The sequence below is a fragment of the Mustela putorius genome, unplaced genomic scaffold (genome assembly GCF_011764305.1).
Source record: "Mustela putorius furo isolate JIRA1106 unplaced genomic scaffold, ASM1176430v1.1 tig00000867_pilon_pilon_pilon, whole genome shotgun sequence".
Lineage (NCBI taxonomy): Eukaryota > Metazoa > Chordata > Mammalia > Carnivora > Mustelidae > Mustela > Mustela putorius.
In genome coordinates, this window is record NW_025421501.1 from 886,010 (window position 1) to 903,682 (window position 17,673).

Here is a 17,673-nt window from a genome sequence, read left to right on the forward strand (position 1 = left end):
GTGCTCCCGGGTACCACCACCATCACGCACACCTTGTCCGAAAGCTGGCTCGCCTGCATGACGCTGACCTTCCCATTGATGTCAGTGCATGCCCGCTGCTCTGTCCGCAGCCTTTCCCTGTCATCTTGACCATCACGTGCACATCTGGAGACCAGTCCTTTGTGCCAGTGAGAAGCTGTGGGGGGGGACCGTGGCACAGAGCAGAGCTCGACTAGAGCCTTCCAGCGGGGACGAGCCTGGTAAGGCCATGCAGCTCTCCTTCCCAGACTTCTGAGCAGCACCGCCACAGGCCCCAAGGGCTTTGGCGTCTGGCTCTGTTTGCTTCGCCCCCAAGTACACCATCTGCCTAGAGAGCCTGCCTTCATGTACCCTGGAGAGCTTGGAGTGCTGGTTCTGGTCTCCATAAACGCCTTCAGGCTGGGTTGGGGCTGGGGGTTGGGGAGGTCAGACCATGCTTTAACAAACTCTCCTTCTCTGGAGAACGCACTCACCCTCCTCTCCCTGACGCACCCTTCGCCCTTCAGTGTGAGTGAACTACCTCGATTCCCATTTCAAACCAGCATGCAGGTTTAGTTTTCATTGACTGGGAGTCGCAAGTCTTCCTGCCAATGCAGTATTTCTGAATTTGCACCTGTCCTTGCCTTTTCTCCCCTGGACCCAGTTCCTTTCCCCCCGCCACCTCCTGCCAGTTAGATAGCTCCATCCTCCATGGGTGGTGTGTCACCCGAATCCCCAGGGAGGCCCAGATGCTTGCTTCTCACCCCAGCTAGTCAGACTGGCCCGGTGCCTAGTTCTCTCTCGTTTTGGGGTATCAGCAAGAGCTTGGTTTCCAATTCAGAGCAAAGTATGCCGCGTGTCCTTTATTGAGCCCAAGGAAGGAAACACAAAATTGAGTTTTAAGAGAATAGGACAAGGTTACTACTTTCAGTGCTAGAAAAAGTTTTTGCTCAGCAGCTTTATGTTTTAATATCAGAATGGTGGGGGTGGTGAATTCGGAGACAAAAAATGAAAAGGGCATATCGGTATTTTGTAGGAAAATACAGGGTGCATTTTTTTAAAAAAGAGTTTTATTTGTTTGAGAGGGGCAGAGAGAGAGTGAGAGAGAGCAGGAGCAGAAGGGAGGGGCTGAGGCAGAGGGAAAAGATGGGACACCATCCCAGGATCCCAAGATCATGACCTGAGCCGAGGGCAGAGGCTTAACCCACTGAGCCACCCAGGCGTCCCCAGAGGTGCATTTTTATCTGAATTTACACCTTGGGATTTTTTGTTGCTGTTGTTGCCATCACCTGCAGAATTTTGAACAGTTTAGCCTTTTAATTACAAATAACCAGTTACTTTACTGAAGTAGTTGAATGCTGTGGTGCCTGGAAACTACTGTACCTGGGCAGGTGACTTCGGACTGCTGTGCTCGGTCGTCCCTGTGCCTACTTTTTACTTTGTCCCTTTCCCCTGTTGCCGTTCTCTACTGGAGTTTTTAACTGGCTACCTTATTTTGTACACAGCATAACTGTGGGGACGGAAGATAGCCCTCCTGTGTTACCCAGAAAGTTCACGGAACTTATGAAAGCTTGGAAGCTCAGAGGGGCCCTTGAAGACTCAATTTTGCTTTAATCTAGTCCCCAATTAAGTGACCATTTTGTTGTTGTTGTTGTTTTATTCTTCAGATAGGTACTGAGTAAAGATTGTCAATGAGCCATCTGTGAGAGCTGGCAAAGTCAGTTTCCCTTAAAGGGACAGCCACGTCATTAAGAGAATTCTTCCATTTGTTGATTATCTTAAAAGTATTTCTTAGAGTCTTTATGCTAAAAAGTTGTCTTGAACGTCTAGGATAATGACGTGGCCGGCATAATTGCATAACTAAATCACTAGGGGTAAACAAAAATTTTCCATGCAGAAGACGATCACGATGCATTAGTAGAGGTATGTCTGTGCATTGGTCCCAATACAAAGTGAACAAGTAAGCAAGCCCATTTTACTGCCCTGTTACGTATGTAGCAAAATAAAATATTCAAATGTGGATTATTAAACACTAAATCCTGTCAAAATCCAAATGATAAATGAGCAATAATCTTAATTCTTTATTTGAAAGGTTTATCGTAAAATAGCTGCAGTGTGGATAGCGACACTTCAACAGTATTGAGGTGAAACTGAGAAAAGGCTCAACTAACTGTCCCTTCTTGCCAAACTCATATTTCCAAGGACATGGTTTCACTTCTTACAAGTTTAATATGCATCTGTTATATGGAAAAGTTTTCCAATTAGTCACAAACACTGTAAAGTGTTGTTTATTAAGTATAGTAAGAAGAAATAGTTCTTTATTGAAAAGAGGGGGGGACCCCAAAATAGGATGACAAAGTAGAAAAGCTTAGAGGGTTCAAGGAAAAACTAATTGAAAGAACAGTGGGATCTCATTCAGTGTTGCATTATTAACTTAGATATAAACAGGTTTTATTTATGTATTTATTTAAACAGACCTGATAGATATTTCATTTCCCTTTTCTGAATGCTGACTATAAATGCAAACCAAATGCTTCCTGGTGAATTGCCTTGGGGACCACACGTAAATGTTTCATTTTGGTAAGAGTATTGCTCAATCAATTTGAAGTATGAGTTTTAATTTGGTCCTAGGATTTTTTGGATCAGCTTTGGTTGTTAACTAAATGGGAAAAAGACAGAGGGAAACAGGAAGGCCCTGTAAGTTCTTAACCTTCGCAGCTGTGTTATTAAAAATTTCTATAAAAAGTCTTATCTTTTAACCAGAAGTGGTTATGGTTTGTAATCAGTTACCCCTGATTGATACCCTTTAATGTGGCTGGGCAAAAAAATACTGTGTCTCTCATCCCCTGACTTTTCATCTGAATTTAGCAGTAAGCAGAAGAATTACTACCTTCTTTGATATGTGGGTTGGTGAGAGCACTGTGTCAAGAGGTTCCCTGAGGCTGCCAAGCCAGGAAGCCTAAAAAACTCATTTACATTAGACATTGAACCATTTGAAGCTTAAGCTGTTAATAGAAATGAAGAGAGAAGAGGAAATCTTCACTACAGCTATTAAGTAAAAACTACACGCTCATTTTAAAATCAGAAAAGACTTAATTCCTGCCTCTTAATTAAGTTACATCCTTTTGAACCTTGGGATCAGCTAACAAAACTGATTCCATTGCTTGGACACACACAGGAGCAAAACCACATACAGGTTCATTAACTGCCTGTTCCTGTCAGCTTTGTTATGTGCAAGAAGTTTACAGAGAATACGTCTCAGGTTTGTAGGATTTGGATCCCAGTGTTGCACAGTATCTGCTTTCAGGGATAATGAGATATAATAGATCACAAGGATAATTTGAAATCTATAGAGAATCTCAAACTCTCATTTAGCCGGGAGTTTTAATCTTTTGACTAACTCTTTTACCAGAGTTGATAATTATCCAAATTGATTTATTGGAATTTTGTTTTTCACTTAATTCTTTAGGAGCCCATGCTTTAAAAAAAAAAGTGAGATTTTAAAAGACAGAGATAAAATCAGTTTGTAGATGACCAATTTTCTAATACCATCCTTGTAGTTATTTTAAACTGATGATCTTGGGAAATAAAGTGCCTTCATTATGCTTATGCTCAGAGAACAGTAGTTCTTAGAGAATTGAGCCTTTAAAAAATAACCTTCCTTCCTCCCTCCCTCTCTCTCATTCTCTCCCTCTTCCTTCTTTCCTTTTTTTCTTTTTCTTTTTCTTTCCTTTCCGTTTCTCTTCTCTTTTTTCTTTCTGTCGTGCACGTACATATATTTATAATGTGTATACTATTGTGTATAAAGTCACGTATGGCAGAAAAATGAAGAGTTATTTGTAAATGAAATTCATATGCTCTTCTACCAATGCACTGTGTTCATAAAGTGTGTTTTAAAATAACTAAAGTGAAAGTTCTCATGATTTCTTCCCATGTCCCTGAGTTATCCACACCCTCCTTTTTTTTTTTTTTGGAAGTGCCATGTTTCCGAGGTTTAAATACACATAAAAGCAGTTTGGCACTGTAAAGTGCTTCAAAAACATAAGTTTTCTTTTTTACCATTATCATTTTTAATACACATTGATGAAAGGACTGATCTCAGGTCACTCCCCTGGAGCCATTGAGAAGTTACTGGGCTCACAACATAGAGGCATTCAGAGCTTGTAGGCAATGCTTTGTTGTCTCTAGAAGTTCCTTAAGGCACCGCTTTGAAATGTTAAGTTTAAGCTTAGTGGCCAGAGACATATTTCACCTAAAATTCTAGAAACCACATTTCAAGAATTACCAAGAGCGCCCCTCACTAAGTCCTCATTTGCTGGGCACTGTGCTGAGTGGTTTTGTTACCATGAAACACAAGTGTGTCTCTTAAATGTGTCATATGGCGTGGACAGGAGTGCGTAAGTCAAGAGTTGTTGGTCCTTAGGGACACTTAGGTTGGGGAAACCAAGATGGTGGGATCGTTGCATTTGGGTGATTGAAGGATTGTGCAAGAGAGGGATCCCTCAGTGTCACTCGAGGAGAGAGAAATGACAAGGAGGTCTTTTCAAGGAAGCGGATTTGGCTTGGTCGGAAGAGAACTGTCCAACAGCTAGCGCTCTTCTATACAGAACGGCGGAATAACTTCCCATCCCCAGATTTGGAGATAGCATCCATCTGATAGGTAGTCCCAGGGTTCTGAAATCAGGACAGAGAATAATGTCAGTTACTCAAAGTTCCCTTTGACCTTAATTTAAGGTTGTATTATTCTTCAAGTTAGCTCCTTGCTATAACCACTTACATCCTTTGCCAGAGCCTTCTGGCAGAACTCCTAGGCAGTTCCCATCGGGGGCTTTTGCTTTCTTCCAGCCCAGTGGGACAGGCATACTCGTGACTGTGTCAGAATAAATATATGTTATATAGAACATAAGTAAGAACTTTTCTCTGGAGAAGGCAGGCAGACAAGAAAACATACTTGTCGACCCTGTGAATGATGGGCTCTGGAAGAAGGAGGCCCTGATGGGTCTTAGGACAGGCCTTGTGGTTCAGAAGAGATGGGTGGGGTTGCTGCTGAGCTGAGCTTGGGTAGAATACTCAGGACTGCCTATATCCTAAGCACCTTCCCAGACCACTGCTGAGGTTTTTGCATGGGGTGCTTGTGGTTGGTTCATTGGCAGGAATGGTGGTGGGGCAGGGTTCCTCGTTGACTTCCTTCCAGAGCCATCCCAAGGCTTGCTGTCCAGTGCCCCGCTCTGGGCTTCTGTCAGATGGGTCACGCCTCATTGGGAGCATTGATTTTATGTTTACATGTAAAGGGACAGAATATGAGATTACCAAATAAAATATAATTTCAAGTGTTATTAATGAAAGAATATATTACACTCACTTTTAATGAGATCCTGGTGTTGCAGAATGATTCCACATAATGAATCCCAGGAAATCAATGAAAACTTTAATTACAGTTGTGTGAGAATATTGCTTTGGTCAATTTTACTTGTTCAGTTTATCAATCCTTTCTGCCTTCCTCCTTCTTTAAGTTAATTGCCTTGATGAAGTAAGTATAAATGCGTTCTTTGTTAGAGTTTGATGTCTTTTAAGAAACATGTTAAAAATGCAGATTTCCTCCTCAATAATAATTATTATAATAATAATCCCAATCAGTTTTTCGTGGACATTACAATGTGTGCAATTTTAAATTAGGCAGTCTTTCCATTTTGTAAACCGCGTCATTGTTAAGTCTTAATAAAAGTCCTTTCCCTCTGTCAGTTTTTTGGCAAACCACATTCTGTCTCTTTTCAACTTAGGAGTTGACCCGTTAGTCAAAATCTGATGTGCTTTCTGTATTCCTCAGTCAAACTCTGGGGCAAATAAAAAGAAAAACAAGATACTTTCTCCTCTGAATTAATAGTTCTATTTTCGTGTAGCTACACTCCCTTTCTGGTTCTTAACAAAGTGAACGTTCTTCTCACAGCATTTTTATTTTTGACAGTTTAGTGATTATGAGATACGGTCATATCCACTCCAGTGGAATTTGCTCTTTCTTCTTAATTGTTTATAAAACACAGTACGAAATGTGGATGTGGATATTGAGAGATAACTAAAGTTATTTTGGGGACTCTGGAATTTACTAATTACATACTGAAAATGTTATTGTGCATTTTCTGTGCTCTTTTAACTACCATAGTTGTTTATAGTCTACTTTAGGTTTAAGTTCAAGGCTTTAACATTGAGTCAAGCATTATTTTAGGGGCCCCGGGTGGCTCGGTCAGTGACGCGTCTGACCCATGATTTCAGCTCAAGTCAGGATCTCAGGGTCATGAGGTTGAGCCCTGCATCAGGCTCCGTGCTTAGCTGGGAATCTGCTTGAGATGCTCTCTCTTCCTCTGCCTTGCCCTTCCCTGCTGCACTCTCTCTCTCTCAAATAAATAAGTGTAAAAAAAAAAAAAAAGAATTATTTCAACTGATTGGCTCCATGGGTGGAAACAATTTACTTAGTTCATTTTTAGAGGGAATGCCCTGCTTTCTCTTTTCCTTCTGGTTCTCCCAGGGATACCATCAACCTGTCTTCCTGGTGGTTCAGTTGAGAAGTAGCCTGGGTGTTAACAGACTTTTCTTCCAGTCCTGGCTTGTCACCACACACGGAGGAGTTGCCTAACCTCTCTGGAGAGCTCTTGAGTTGTGCAGAAAGCAAGATGACTCATTCTGGGACACCGGCCTGTCAACAAGGCTTGGCGACTGGTGATGGCTTGTATCTATAAAGATTGAAAAAGCCTCTTCCCAGAGGTGAGCTGTTCTGAGTATTCTAAAAGGAGGTTTTTTGGCTCTGAAACGGGTGCTTTCCTTAGGAATCAGTACATAGATGCAGGGATGGCTCAGTGGGCCGTGAAGTGAGGGCCGGTCTTTCCTCGTCACACACAGGTGAAATGTCCTCTTCTTGCACCTGCGACGGCTGTGTGCGAGCCTGGGGTCCCTTGGTATTTTCTTCTGGGTGTAAGGCTCCATGTGGCTGTTCACTAGTCTGGACTTGGGTGAAATTACTGTGCTTCCGCTCGTGGTCCTTGAGCTAGAGCAGTGCACACTTCCTGGCCCAGGCCGGCCTCTTTTCTCCTGTTTGCCTTCAGCTCCTAATCTTCCGCTTGTCTTTCTGGAACCTTTTATCCAAACCCACTCGTTCCTGTACTTTCCCTGCTACCTGCTTTACGTGGTGCCTCTGTCCTCTGTGCTGGAGGGAGATCTCCCAGGAGATGTGGATGTACACCACATTTGGGGACAACGTCGTTAAAGGAGGGACCTATTGGCCAAAGGACACGTTCAGGTGACCATCTACCCACGTGTACCCAAGTCACCTTTGCACGTTGTCATTGAGCCCCATCCAAAAAATACAGAAATGCCAAGAAACCTGTGCCCTGTCTAGGCCTTAGAGGCTTGCCCATATGGTAAAACAACAGAGAGTTTCTGTGTGGTGCTGCTGCTGAGACTAGAAAGAAGGGCGTGCCAACCGATTCCGGACCATTGGGTGGAGCTGTCAGTTTCCCGACCATTTCTTGTTAATGTCGGTGGTGGCCTCTGGTCCCTCCACTGCACCTCTTCCTCCTGGTTGGTGTCTCATTATGTTCTTTGTGTCTGACACTGTTTCCTTTTACCCCAACTGTGAGGTTGTGTTGTTTTTAAAAAAGATTTTCATTATTTATTAGAGAGAGAGAGAGCACACAAGGTGGGGGGAGGGCAGAAGGAAAGAAACTCAAGCAGACTCCCCAGTGAGCACCGAGCTGGACGCGGGCTCAGTCTCACCACCCTGAGATCAGAGCTTGAGCAGAAATCAAGAGTTGGACACTGAACGAACTGAGCCAGCCAGGCATCCTGACGTTCTGACATTTTTATACACTTCTTAACACCGCACTTCGTTGATTGATCTCATCTGTTCCATCGGGCCCAGTCACGGTCTCTCGGCGAGTGACTCGAGAGCCTTGCTCTCTCTCTCGAGAGCCTTGCTCTCTCTCTTCATCTTCCATCTGATTGCTGTACATTTTTACATGGATATCCTATGGTTCTTCAAAAGCAGCACATTTTCCTAAGACCGGCCAGCTCCGTCACCTTTCCCTGGACAGACTTCTTTCTGTTAATGTCACACTTCTTCTCCAGGCCACCTGGGGTGCAGCACTTTACCTTTCCTCCTTTTTGGTGGCTATTTCATTTTGTCTTTCTCCTGCTCGCAGTTACCAAGTCCTAATAAGTGACCTGGTCAGAATATCCCTTATATCTATTTGAGTCCCCTTTTACTACCTGTAGTCCGAGGGAGTTAACGGTAAAGCCTTTCCAGTTGTTTCTTCAGTGTCCACTGCTTCTAGGCTGACCTTCCAGGGATAGGGCACATCCTTGCCTTGGGCTGGCAGTGACTCTCCTGCCAACCAGACGACATGCAAACTACCCAGCTCGAGGCTCTGCCCAACCACCCTTCTTCCTCCCCTACTCCTTCCTTTGGACCTGGCATAACAGTAGCCCTGAAAATCTAGTGGTGAACCACGCAGTCTGCTCCTGCCCAAAGGAGTATCTGGGGAGGGCCTCCCTAAGAAGTCATATTTGAGGGGCACCTGGGTGGCTCAGTCAGTTAAGCGTCCGACTCTTGTTTTCAGCTCAGGTCCTGATCTCAGGGGTGTGAGATCAAGCCCCACTTCAGGCTTGGTGCTGAGCATGGAGCCTGCTTGGGTTTCTCCTTCTCCCTCTGCCTCTCCCTGTCTGCACCCTTGTCTCCCTCCCCTATGCCCGTCCCTCCACCCCCATTCATGTGCGCTCGCTCTCTCTCTCTCTCTCTCTCTCTCTGAAAAGAAAAGGAGAAGTCCTGTTTGAGAAAAGATCTGAAGGCTATGGAAGGGGACAGGAATCTGCAGGCAAGAAAGCCTGGCCTGCTTATAGAGCAGAAGGCCCTCCCAATGGAGAACAGTGCATAGACTAGAGAGAGGTTTAAGACACATCCACGCAGCAGAAGAAAAAGTTTGCCTTTTAGTCCAGGTGTAGTGTCAAGGACTTTTGAAGCTGAGTGATATGATCGCTTATATTTTTCAAATATAACTTGGTGAATGCCTAGGTGATTCAGTCTGCTAAGTGTCTGCCTTTGGCTCAGGTCATAGCCCCAGGGTCCTGGGATGGAGCCGGGTGTCAGTCTCCCTGTTCAGCAGGGAGTCTGCTTCTCCCTCTGCCTCTGCCTGCCACTCCCTCTGCTTGTCTTTTTTCTCTCTCTCTCTCTGACAAATAAATAAACGAAATCTAAAAAATAAAATATCGTTTGGGAGAGAGCGGCAAGGTGGAAGCAAGGAGACGACTTAGGGGACAAGCTCTTGCCATTGTCCAGACAGTATAATAGCTTGGACTAGATGACATGTTTCTCAGCCTTAGCCCTATTGATATTTGGGGCCAGAAAATTCTTTGTTGTGGGGGGTTGTCCTGTGTGCCAGAGGATGTCAGAGTCATCCCCGGCCAGTGTCTGCCCACCTCCAGTGTGACAACCAAGTATGTCTCCAGACATTACTGAAGGTCCCTGGGGGCAGAACACCACCTGGGCTGTGAGTCAGTGGGCCTGATGGTGGCAGTAGAGGTGGGTTTGAAACTGACAGTATTCACAGTCGAGGAGAGGTCGAGCAGGGCAAAAGACGAGGGACTCAGTAGTGCTTCCTACGTGTTTGGTCTGAAATCCTGGCCGATGGCGTCAGATTACTTTAGACTCCTGACACTGGTCTCTCTTGCCCCCGTGCCTGTTCTTGGAACTGTCCAACCACCCTTGATGTCCAACCATCCTACCATTCTCCTCTTCTTACCTCCCCTCCTGCAGGTCCAGCTTCAGTGCCATCTTCTTGAAGTTTTCTCCAATCAGCCCGCCACTGGTGATCTTTTCCAGTCAATTTCTACAGCACTGTATCGTACTGCCCCTAGACACTTTCTGGGCCTGTCAGCTTCCGTAAACCCCCCGGGAAAGAAGGACCAGGCCCTCAGGGAGGGAGCAGCATTGACGGATGCCTGAATTGCATGGCTTTGCTTCTGTCCCTCTGTTCCCACTGGTGGCTGTAGGATTATCATCTCCTTCTGTTCATCATCTAACTGTAATCTGGACCCCAGAACCACTTCTTTTACAGGTGAGCCTCTGCTCAGATGGTCTGGAATTGTCACAGAATTGGGACACTTACTATATGCTGCCCTGTATTAGAATTACTGATGTATGACTCATCTCCCCGTCAAAGTGCCTGTGAGCAGGAAGGAGCCGTTACATACCTTTATCCCATAAACTGCCTGATGCCCAGCACAGTACTGATGACAAATTTGGTATTCAGTAAATGTTTGTTGAATGAATAAGTGAATGATTGGATCTGGAACATTGTTTTTTTGTTTTGTTTTGTTTTTTTGTATAATGGCGCTGAAGGAAAATTAGCATTTTTCTATCATGAACACATGTACTTTTGATAATCAGAAAAAAAAATTTTAATTGTTTTTAATGAGAGAGGATTAGCCCGTAGTCTGTGTCACTACTGAAATGGATTGGCTTGGTTTTTGGCATTTATGGTCTGGAGCGGGCTCCGGTGATAAGATGTCTGCTCTGTTTCTGTCTTGCAGCTCTGGTTGTCAGCACCACTTCAGCCGGATTTGCGCTGGCCCCAGGACCTTTTGACTGGTCCTGCTTCCTGCTTACTTCTCTGGGCACAGGCCTTGCATCCTGTGCCGCCAACTCCATCAATCAGGTCAGTGGGTCACTTTTCAGCTCGATTGTGATATTATTGCTTTTTCCTAGATGGTAATATTATTACATTTTTTTTTAAAAAGTCTTCCCCAAACCCCATATGTAAATGGAGAAGTTCCAGGATCTTGGGACACTGCATCTCCTGGAGAGGTCTCTGGGGGACAGAGCTGATCTGTCTCATCTCTTGAGGTGAATGTTTTTGGGGGAGAGAGCAGTCGTGTATTTGCTTCAACTGACAGGAGTCCCTGGGTTAGAAGCGTTTCAGAGCCGCCTGACTTTCTGTTCTCATCCATTTCTGGCACATTCCCCTGAGCTTATCATTTTCTGTGTTCTTCTTTCTTTGGTTTGATTTGTTACACTTGTTTACATACATAGAAGTGTACTTCTTTTTTTAAGGTTGATTTATTTATTTCGGGGTAGGGGGTGGGCAGAGGGAGAGAGAGAATCCCAAGCAGACTTCCTGCTGAACGTGGAGCCCTATACAGGGTTTGATCGAACGACTCTGAGATCATGACCTGAGCTGAAACGAAGAGTCAGACGCTCAGTCGACTGTGCCACCCAGGTGCCCCAACAATGTATTTTAAACAAGCATATCCAGCTTTTAAAAAATCAGTAATTGAATATTCAGTAAACGTGGTGTATGTAATCACAGAATATATTAAAAAATTAATGAGCGTATTATTTTTTTTAAGATTTTATTTATTTATTTGACAGGCAGAGATTACAAGTAGGCAGAGAGGCAGGCAGATAGAGAGAGGTGGAAGCAGGCTCCCTGCTGAGCAGAGAGCCGGATATGGGACTTGATCCCAGGACCTTGAGATCAAGACCTGAGCCGACGCAGAGGCTTTAACCCACTGAGCCACCCAGGCGCCCCGAGCATATTATTTTTAATGCATCCTTTTGTCCCCCTTTTATTTTACACATCGAAATAGTTTTCTATAAATTAGTTCTTCCCCACCCCCCACTAAACCTGGTCACTGTGATGTGTGCCCCCACGTATCCTTTGTCATCGGATACCAGAGTGAAGAAGTCTTGGCTAAAACTTAGGGAAAGTCTTTTCCATCACCAGAACACCCAGGAGGAGTTGGCCCAGTTTTAAAACGAATTCAGCTTACGAGCAGGAAAACAGCGTGGCCGAGCGGATGATATCATTTGGTATTCTGTAAAATGTGAGAATTTTAATTTGATGATTCCTCGGACCATTATGCTTTCACAGTGTGTTATTATCAGCTATTCGGGAAGGGATCAGTCTATTTCAAATAAAGTTTATTTTTTTTGTTACTGTTTTTGTTACTATTTTTAATGTCCAGACAGTCTTACAGGGAGATCCAACCCATCCTGCCATACTTTAAACGTACCGTCCCAGCTCGTAAACCACAGTGTGGTTCTTCCAAGCTGTTCTTCCTTCTGCTCCCCTCCCTTGTTGCTTGGCCAAGAGAAGAATCCTGGCTTCACAGTGAACATGTTTTTAATGAAATTTTGAATAGAAAGCAATATAAGCAAAGTGGATTTGTGTTGCTATTTCGGGTCTATTTTTCAAAACATTTTTAAAATTATTACTTTTATTTAGTTATAAATTTAGGTCATAAGAGTAAGCCAAAAACACATTTTAGCTTTCAGGTCCCTTTTTTCCGTTGAAGAGCTGTACTTATCCTTGAGATATTAACTGCTGTCTCCTGCTTAAATTAAATAGATTTAAACACAAATTTAAAGTGAAATTACAGACATTTTAAAAAACAGCAGCAACTAACTAATAAGCACCAAATGGTTCAGAAATCCCCAAACAGTAAACAAAAAATAATACAGAGTTGCCTTGAGTTTGAGCTGCCATCTCCCTCCCATCCCCCACCCTTAAAAAAAAAAAAGGTAGTTCAAGATTTTATCTTGGAAAAAAAAGTCTGTCACTAGCAAGAAAGTATCTACAGAGAAAAACACGGAATGAATTACATTTAGGCAGAAATTTCCAGAAGCTGAACATAAGCTAAGGTGTTAGAAATTTTTAAAAGTTTAGGGACATCTGGGCAGCTCAGTGTGTTAAGCCTCTGCCTTCGATTCAGTTCATGGTCTCAGGGTCCTGGGATCGAGGCCCACATCGGGCTCTCTGCTCAGTGGGGAGCCTGCTTCCCCCACCCCCCGGCCAGCTTCTCTGCCTACTTGTGATCTCCTATTGTCAAATAAATAAATAAAATCTTTTTAAAAAATAAATAAAGTTAAAATGCGTTTGGCTGCTTTGTTTTATCATCAGTAGGAAGTGTATTTGCTGCCTTAGCGTGACTTGGGGTGTGTCCATCTCAAACTGCTGAGAAGAGCCAGACTATGGGATGAGATTCTTTCTGGAACTGACACATCACATTGTCTGCCTCTTCTGTTAGCATTTCCTTCTTAGGCTGGCTCCCTAGCCCCGTCTTGCGCTCACGCAGCTCTCCTGTTCTTTCTTCCTCTGGAACACGTCTACGTCCTCCTCCTCCTCAGTCGCTGGTCCTCCCCAGGCGTCTTCAGTGCTGTGCGTCACATGGGCCCTCAACTTCATCTTCTTGGATTCCTCATACCGCCTCCTTCCACTCGCCCTGGGCTCCAGTTCCCTTTGGAAACATCACAATACTTAAACATCTTAATGATCACCGTCATTGTGGAATCCCACTGTTATTATGCTATCAGTAACCTTCCCAAATTACAGTATTTTCTCAATTTTGTTGGAAGGATTTTAGCTCTAGTATTATGAAGCAGTTACATAAAATTAAAGGAAGGCAAGAACATTTTCATTAGGGCCTTTAATTAGTGTAAGCAAAACAAAGAGCACTGGACAACAAACCTTTAACTGGGTTTTGAATAGCAGTTAGATAAAGAAATAGTCGTTGGTGAAGGCAAGAGCTTCCCATTTTTTTTAGGGAGCTGACATCCAACTTAAAAAATGCCTATATGTGGTTGATAGGGATAAAAGTTTTTCATCTTCTGAGTTCTGTGGAAAAAAAAAATTTCTTTCTGTCTGCATTTATAAAAGGATTCGAATAACATTTCTTGTTTTTTTAAATACTTCTTTTAGCTCTTCTTAGCTCTGAGTGCTGCTCCTTTGGACCCTACTTCTGTGATCTCTCTGTGAAAGTAGGAAAAATAAAGCTCTGGAAAACAATTCCTACATTTGTTTTAGGGGGAGAAAATGAGCTTCAGCTTCTGATTTATGAAATAATGACTAGTGTAGTGTATAAATATGTGTGCATATATATGTATATATATATTCTGTATATGGAAACCACTAACATTAAAAAGTAAGAAGGAATTACATTCATGTTTTGTAATATATACACATGCCTCATTTGAAACCATAACGAGGCCTGAAAGCAGGTGTGCCTTCAAAGGATGAAATCTATCCATAAAATGTAGCCACTGAAAGATAAAATGTGATAGATGGCTTTGACTGATCGAATCTAAGAAACAAGCGACTCACAGTGAAAAACTGAGTAAATTCAAGTGGAATGAATTTAAAAAATTGAAAAAGATAAGACTTGTCAGAAAATTTTCAGCGTAATTGAGTATCGGACATAATAGATTACATATAAACTGTATTTGCGATTATTTTACTTACGTTACATGGAGATGATTTTTCTGTTTTAGAGGTTAGGAGTGGATGTCAATAAATACATTTCTGCAGGGTCCATTTCATTGGTGACCTGCTGTTCCTCCTGATGGACGCGCCCTCACTCTCTCAATCTGTCGTCACAACTTTGGGCTTCCAAAGCCTCCACACTCACCTCTGAGTGCTTTCAGAGGATGAGGTAGTAAAAGAGACATGGATGAGGTGAGGGCTGGCACCCAAAACATATATGGGACTGATTTCACTTGGAATGGAGGGTCTTAAGAAAGTAACAAATTGTTGACATTCGTACAGTGTTTTAGAGCTTACAAAGCATATTTACAGAAATTATTATTTAAACCTTACTACCCTGTGAGGCAGGTGGCATTACTGACATTTCTATTTGCAAAACATTCTGTTTTGCCTTTGAATTATTGTTCTTTTTAAAAATTTATTTGTTAATATTTATTTTTTAATAATAAGTATTAACAAATTAATATAAACATAAATTATTAACACACAGAGGGAGAGGGAGAAGCAGACTGCCCGCTGAGCTGGGGGCCCAATGCAGGGCTCGATTCCAAGACCCTGACTCATTATTGGAGCCGAAGGCAGCCGCGTAACCCACTAAGACACCCAGACGCCCCTGAATTATTCTTCTTAAAAGCAACATTTAAAGAAATGTGTTTGCAAATAATGTTTCCATTGCAGGTTAGTGAGAAAATATAAATAAGCAAAAATAGCAATAACATTCTTTATTTTATGTTTCCTTTGTACCAGGCACTGCTCTGCATTTCAAAGTTACAGCAGAGGACAAGCGCATACCTCTGGCATTGTGGTGCTTATATCCCCCTGCCCAGATAGACTCACTCGTTAACATTTTCATTTATATTATAGTAGGCTTTTTTTTTTTTAGTACAAATAATCTCTACATATATATTAATTTCTCACAGGAATGATTTATGTGTATAATTACATATAGCTTCTATATGTCTTCTCCTTTAAATAATGTATCATAAACATTTTCCAATGTCAATATTCGCTATAACATGATCGTATATAGGTATATAGTGATTTGTTTAATCAGTCTCTCCTTATTTGATGTTTTAGGGATTTCTACATTTTTGCCCACATAAATAATGCTGAGCCAAAATTCTCATAGCTCAATATTTGAATGTGTCCTTAACTAAAATCTTGTGTTAAAAGATATGTGGCTTTTAAAATAAAGTTAAGGGATACATGGATGGCTCAGTCAGTTAAACGTTCTATTCTTGATTGGCAGCTCAGGTCGTGATCTCAGGGTTGTGAGATCGAGCCCCACGTTGGGCTCTGCACTCAGCATTGGGAGTCTGCTTGAGAGTCTCACTCACCCTCCTTCTGTCCCCACTCTCTCTCTCTCTCTCTGAAGAGATCTTTAAAAAAAAAAAAAAGTTAAAAAGTTAAAATCAAACAAGATATGTGTTGCAAGTGTGGAGAAATTCCTTCCTGGAATATCTTCTCTTTGTGCATGTGCTTGGTTTTAAATCACTGTATGCTTCCAGATGGCATGTGTGAAGGGCTTACCGCTGACCCTGCAAGTTAGGAGGTCTGGGCCAGGTTTGTAGGGAAACTTAGGTGCATCTTTTTAGTTCAAGTTGTTCTGATGACTTAGGAGGTAGAGTTGTTGGGTGGGGGCGGTGCTTTTAATGTCTATCGGCCATTTATGTTCCCTGGTACTCTCTGATAGGTGCAGATCGGATTATTAACTCTTTGTCAGGTAGGGTCTGGATATGTTCTGCAGTTTTCATTTGAAGTGCAGATGTTTCCTATGTTTGTGCCGGCAGAGCTTTTCATTTTTAACATAGGGATTCTCAACCTTGGCACTCTTGCCAGCGTGGGTTGGCCGGCTTTGTTGTGAGGGGCTGTCCCGTGCCTCGGGGACTGTCGCCTGGCATCCCTGGTTTTTACCCACTGGCTGGTATGAGCAGCACACCCCTGAGTTGTGACAAGTGAACATGTCTTCAGACGTTGCCAAATGTTCCCTGAGGACCAATGTTGCCCCTGATTGAGAACCACTGATTTCTCCTTTTGATTTCACTCTTAGATCTTTACCCAAGATCCTGGCTCCAATTTCTGCCTCAGACATTCTTTGGCTCACATTTCTGTGTGTGTAACTACCCACTGATAGCTGGGGCGACCATATGTCCTTGTTTATGCTTGTGTTCCTGGCATAATTATTAATGATGCCCCCCTTTCCCCTCCACTGTCCCAGTTTGGACAAGAAATTATAGGGGCTTTGTTCATAGCCCACCTGTGCCTTCAGTCTTTCACTCGAAACGAGAGGTGGTAAAAGCAACTTTGTTCTCAAAGGTCTGGCCTTGGGTTCTGCCTTTTGTCCTCCCCTGTGTGCGGACTGGACAAGTGGGGGTATCCTCGCTGCAGGCCAGGCCTCCAGGCCCACCTCTCCTTCAGCATTTCCCTAGTCACAGGCAGGATCCACTGCTGGGCGGAACTGTGGAGCTGCGTGAGCACACAGAAAAGGGAGCTTAAAGATTCTTCTCCTGCACTGTTTCTCTGTTTGCAAGTCGTTCAAGAATGTTGGCGATTTCCTTTGGGTCTGAACTTTCATTTCTACAGTACCCCCGGCAGGTACTGCTTGCATGGTTATCCCTGGTGGCCAGGCAGCTGGTTCCCTAGGTGGGCAGCCTGGACACTGGCAGTGTCCTCCCCACGTGGAGTCAGAGTCCGTGTCCTTAGAGCCTCAGCCTGTTGCTCACGGTTCCATCTCTGGGAAAGCTCCATGTGTCTTCCTCCATGTGATGGCACTTTGAAGCTCTCACTCTCTAACCACGGTTAATAGGCACCTGTGACCTCACTGTGTAATTCTTCATCTGTATCTCTTCCCTGGAGAACTCTCAACGTTGAGAACTCGCAACGTTGATTGCGACTTATTTATGCTGTACACCCAGCACTTCATCCCCACAAGCATACAGCAGGCCAGTAGGGTGAAATTCCCAAGGGAGGCACGTTGGGAATAAAGCAATATGGATGGGGAAGCAGGGGAAGGTAGCAAGAAATGTTCATCATAACCACAATCGCAGCTAACACTTAATTTGCACTTGCCATATGCCAAGTAACGTTCTAAGCATTTTACATTAGCTCACCTCCTTAAGTCTGGGTTCATAGGATTCCCACCCCCTCCACCAACGGCTTTTTCGTAAGATCAAATAAACGTTGAATGAATTCATACCCTAGACTTAGCTGTAAGAACCACTGATGTTCTCAGGGACTTTATTTTGTAGAAAATTACAAGAAAGGCACAAAACCTAAGTAGACTTTCAGATCTGTGAGGTAGGTTATAATTAGAAAGTAAAGCTGATAAGGGTATGTTATCTCTAGGATCTAGTGTCTCTGGGAATGTTGA

The 17,673-nt window shown here is 43.3% G+C and overlaps 1 protein-coding gene across 1 annotated transcript in view; it reads left to right on the forward strand.

The window, feature by feature from the left end:
* Positions 1-17,673, forward strand: part of LOC101672166 (protoheme IX farnesyltransferase, mitochondrial) — a 128,761-nt gene that overhangs the window by 21,454 nt on the left and 89,634 nt on the right. Inside the window, exon 4 of the mRNA XM_004760138.3 lies at positions 10,576-10,700. Coding sequence (XP_004760195.1) covers positions 10,576-10,700 — 125 coding nt within the window. The remainder of the gene's footprint in view (positions 1-10,575; positions 10,701-17,673) is intronic.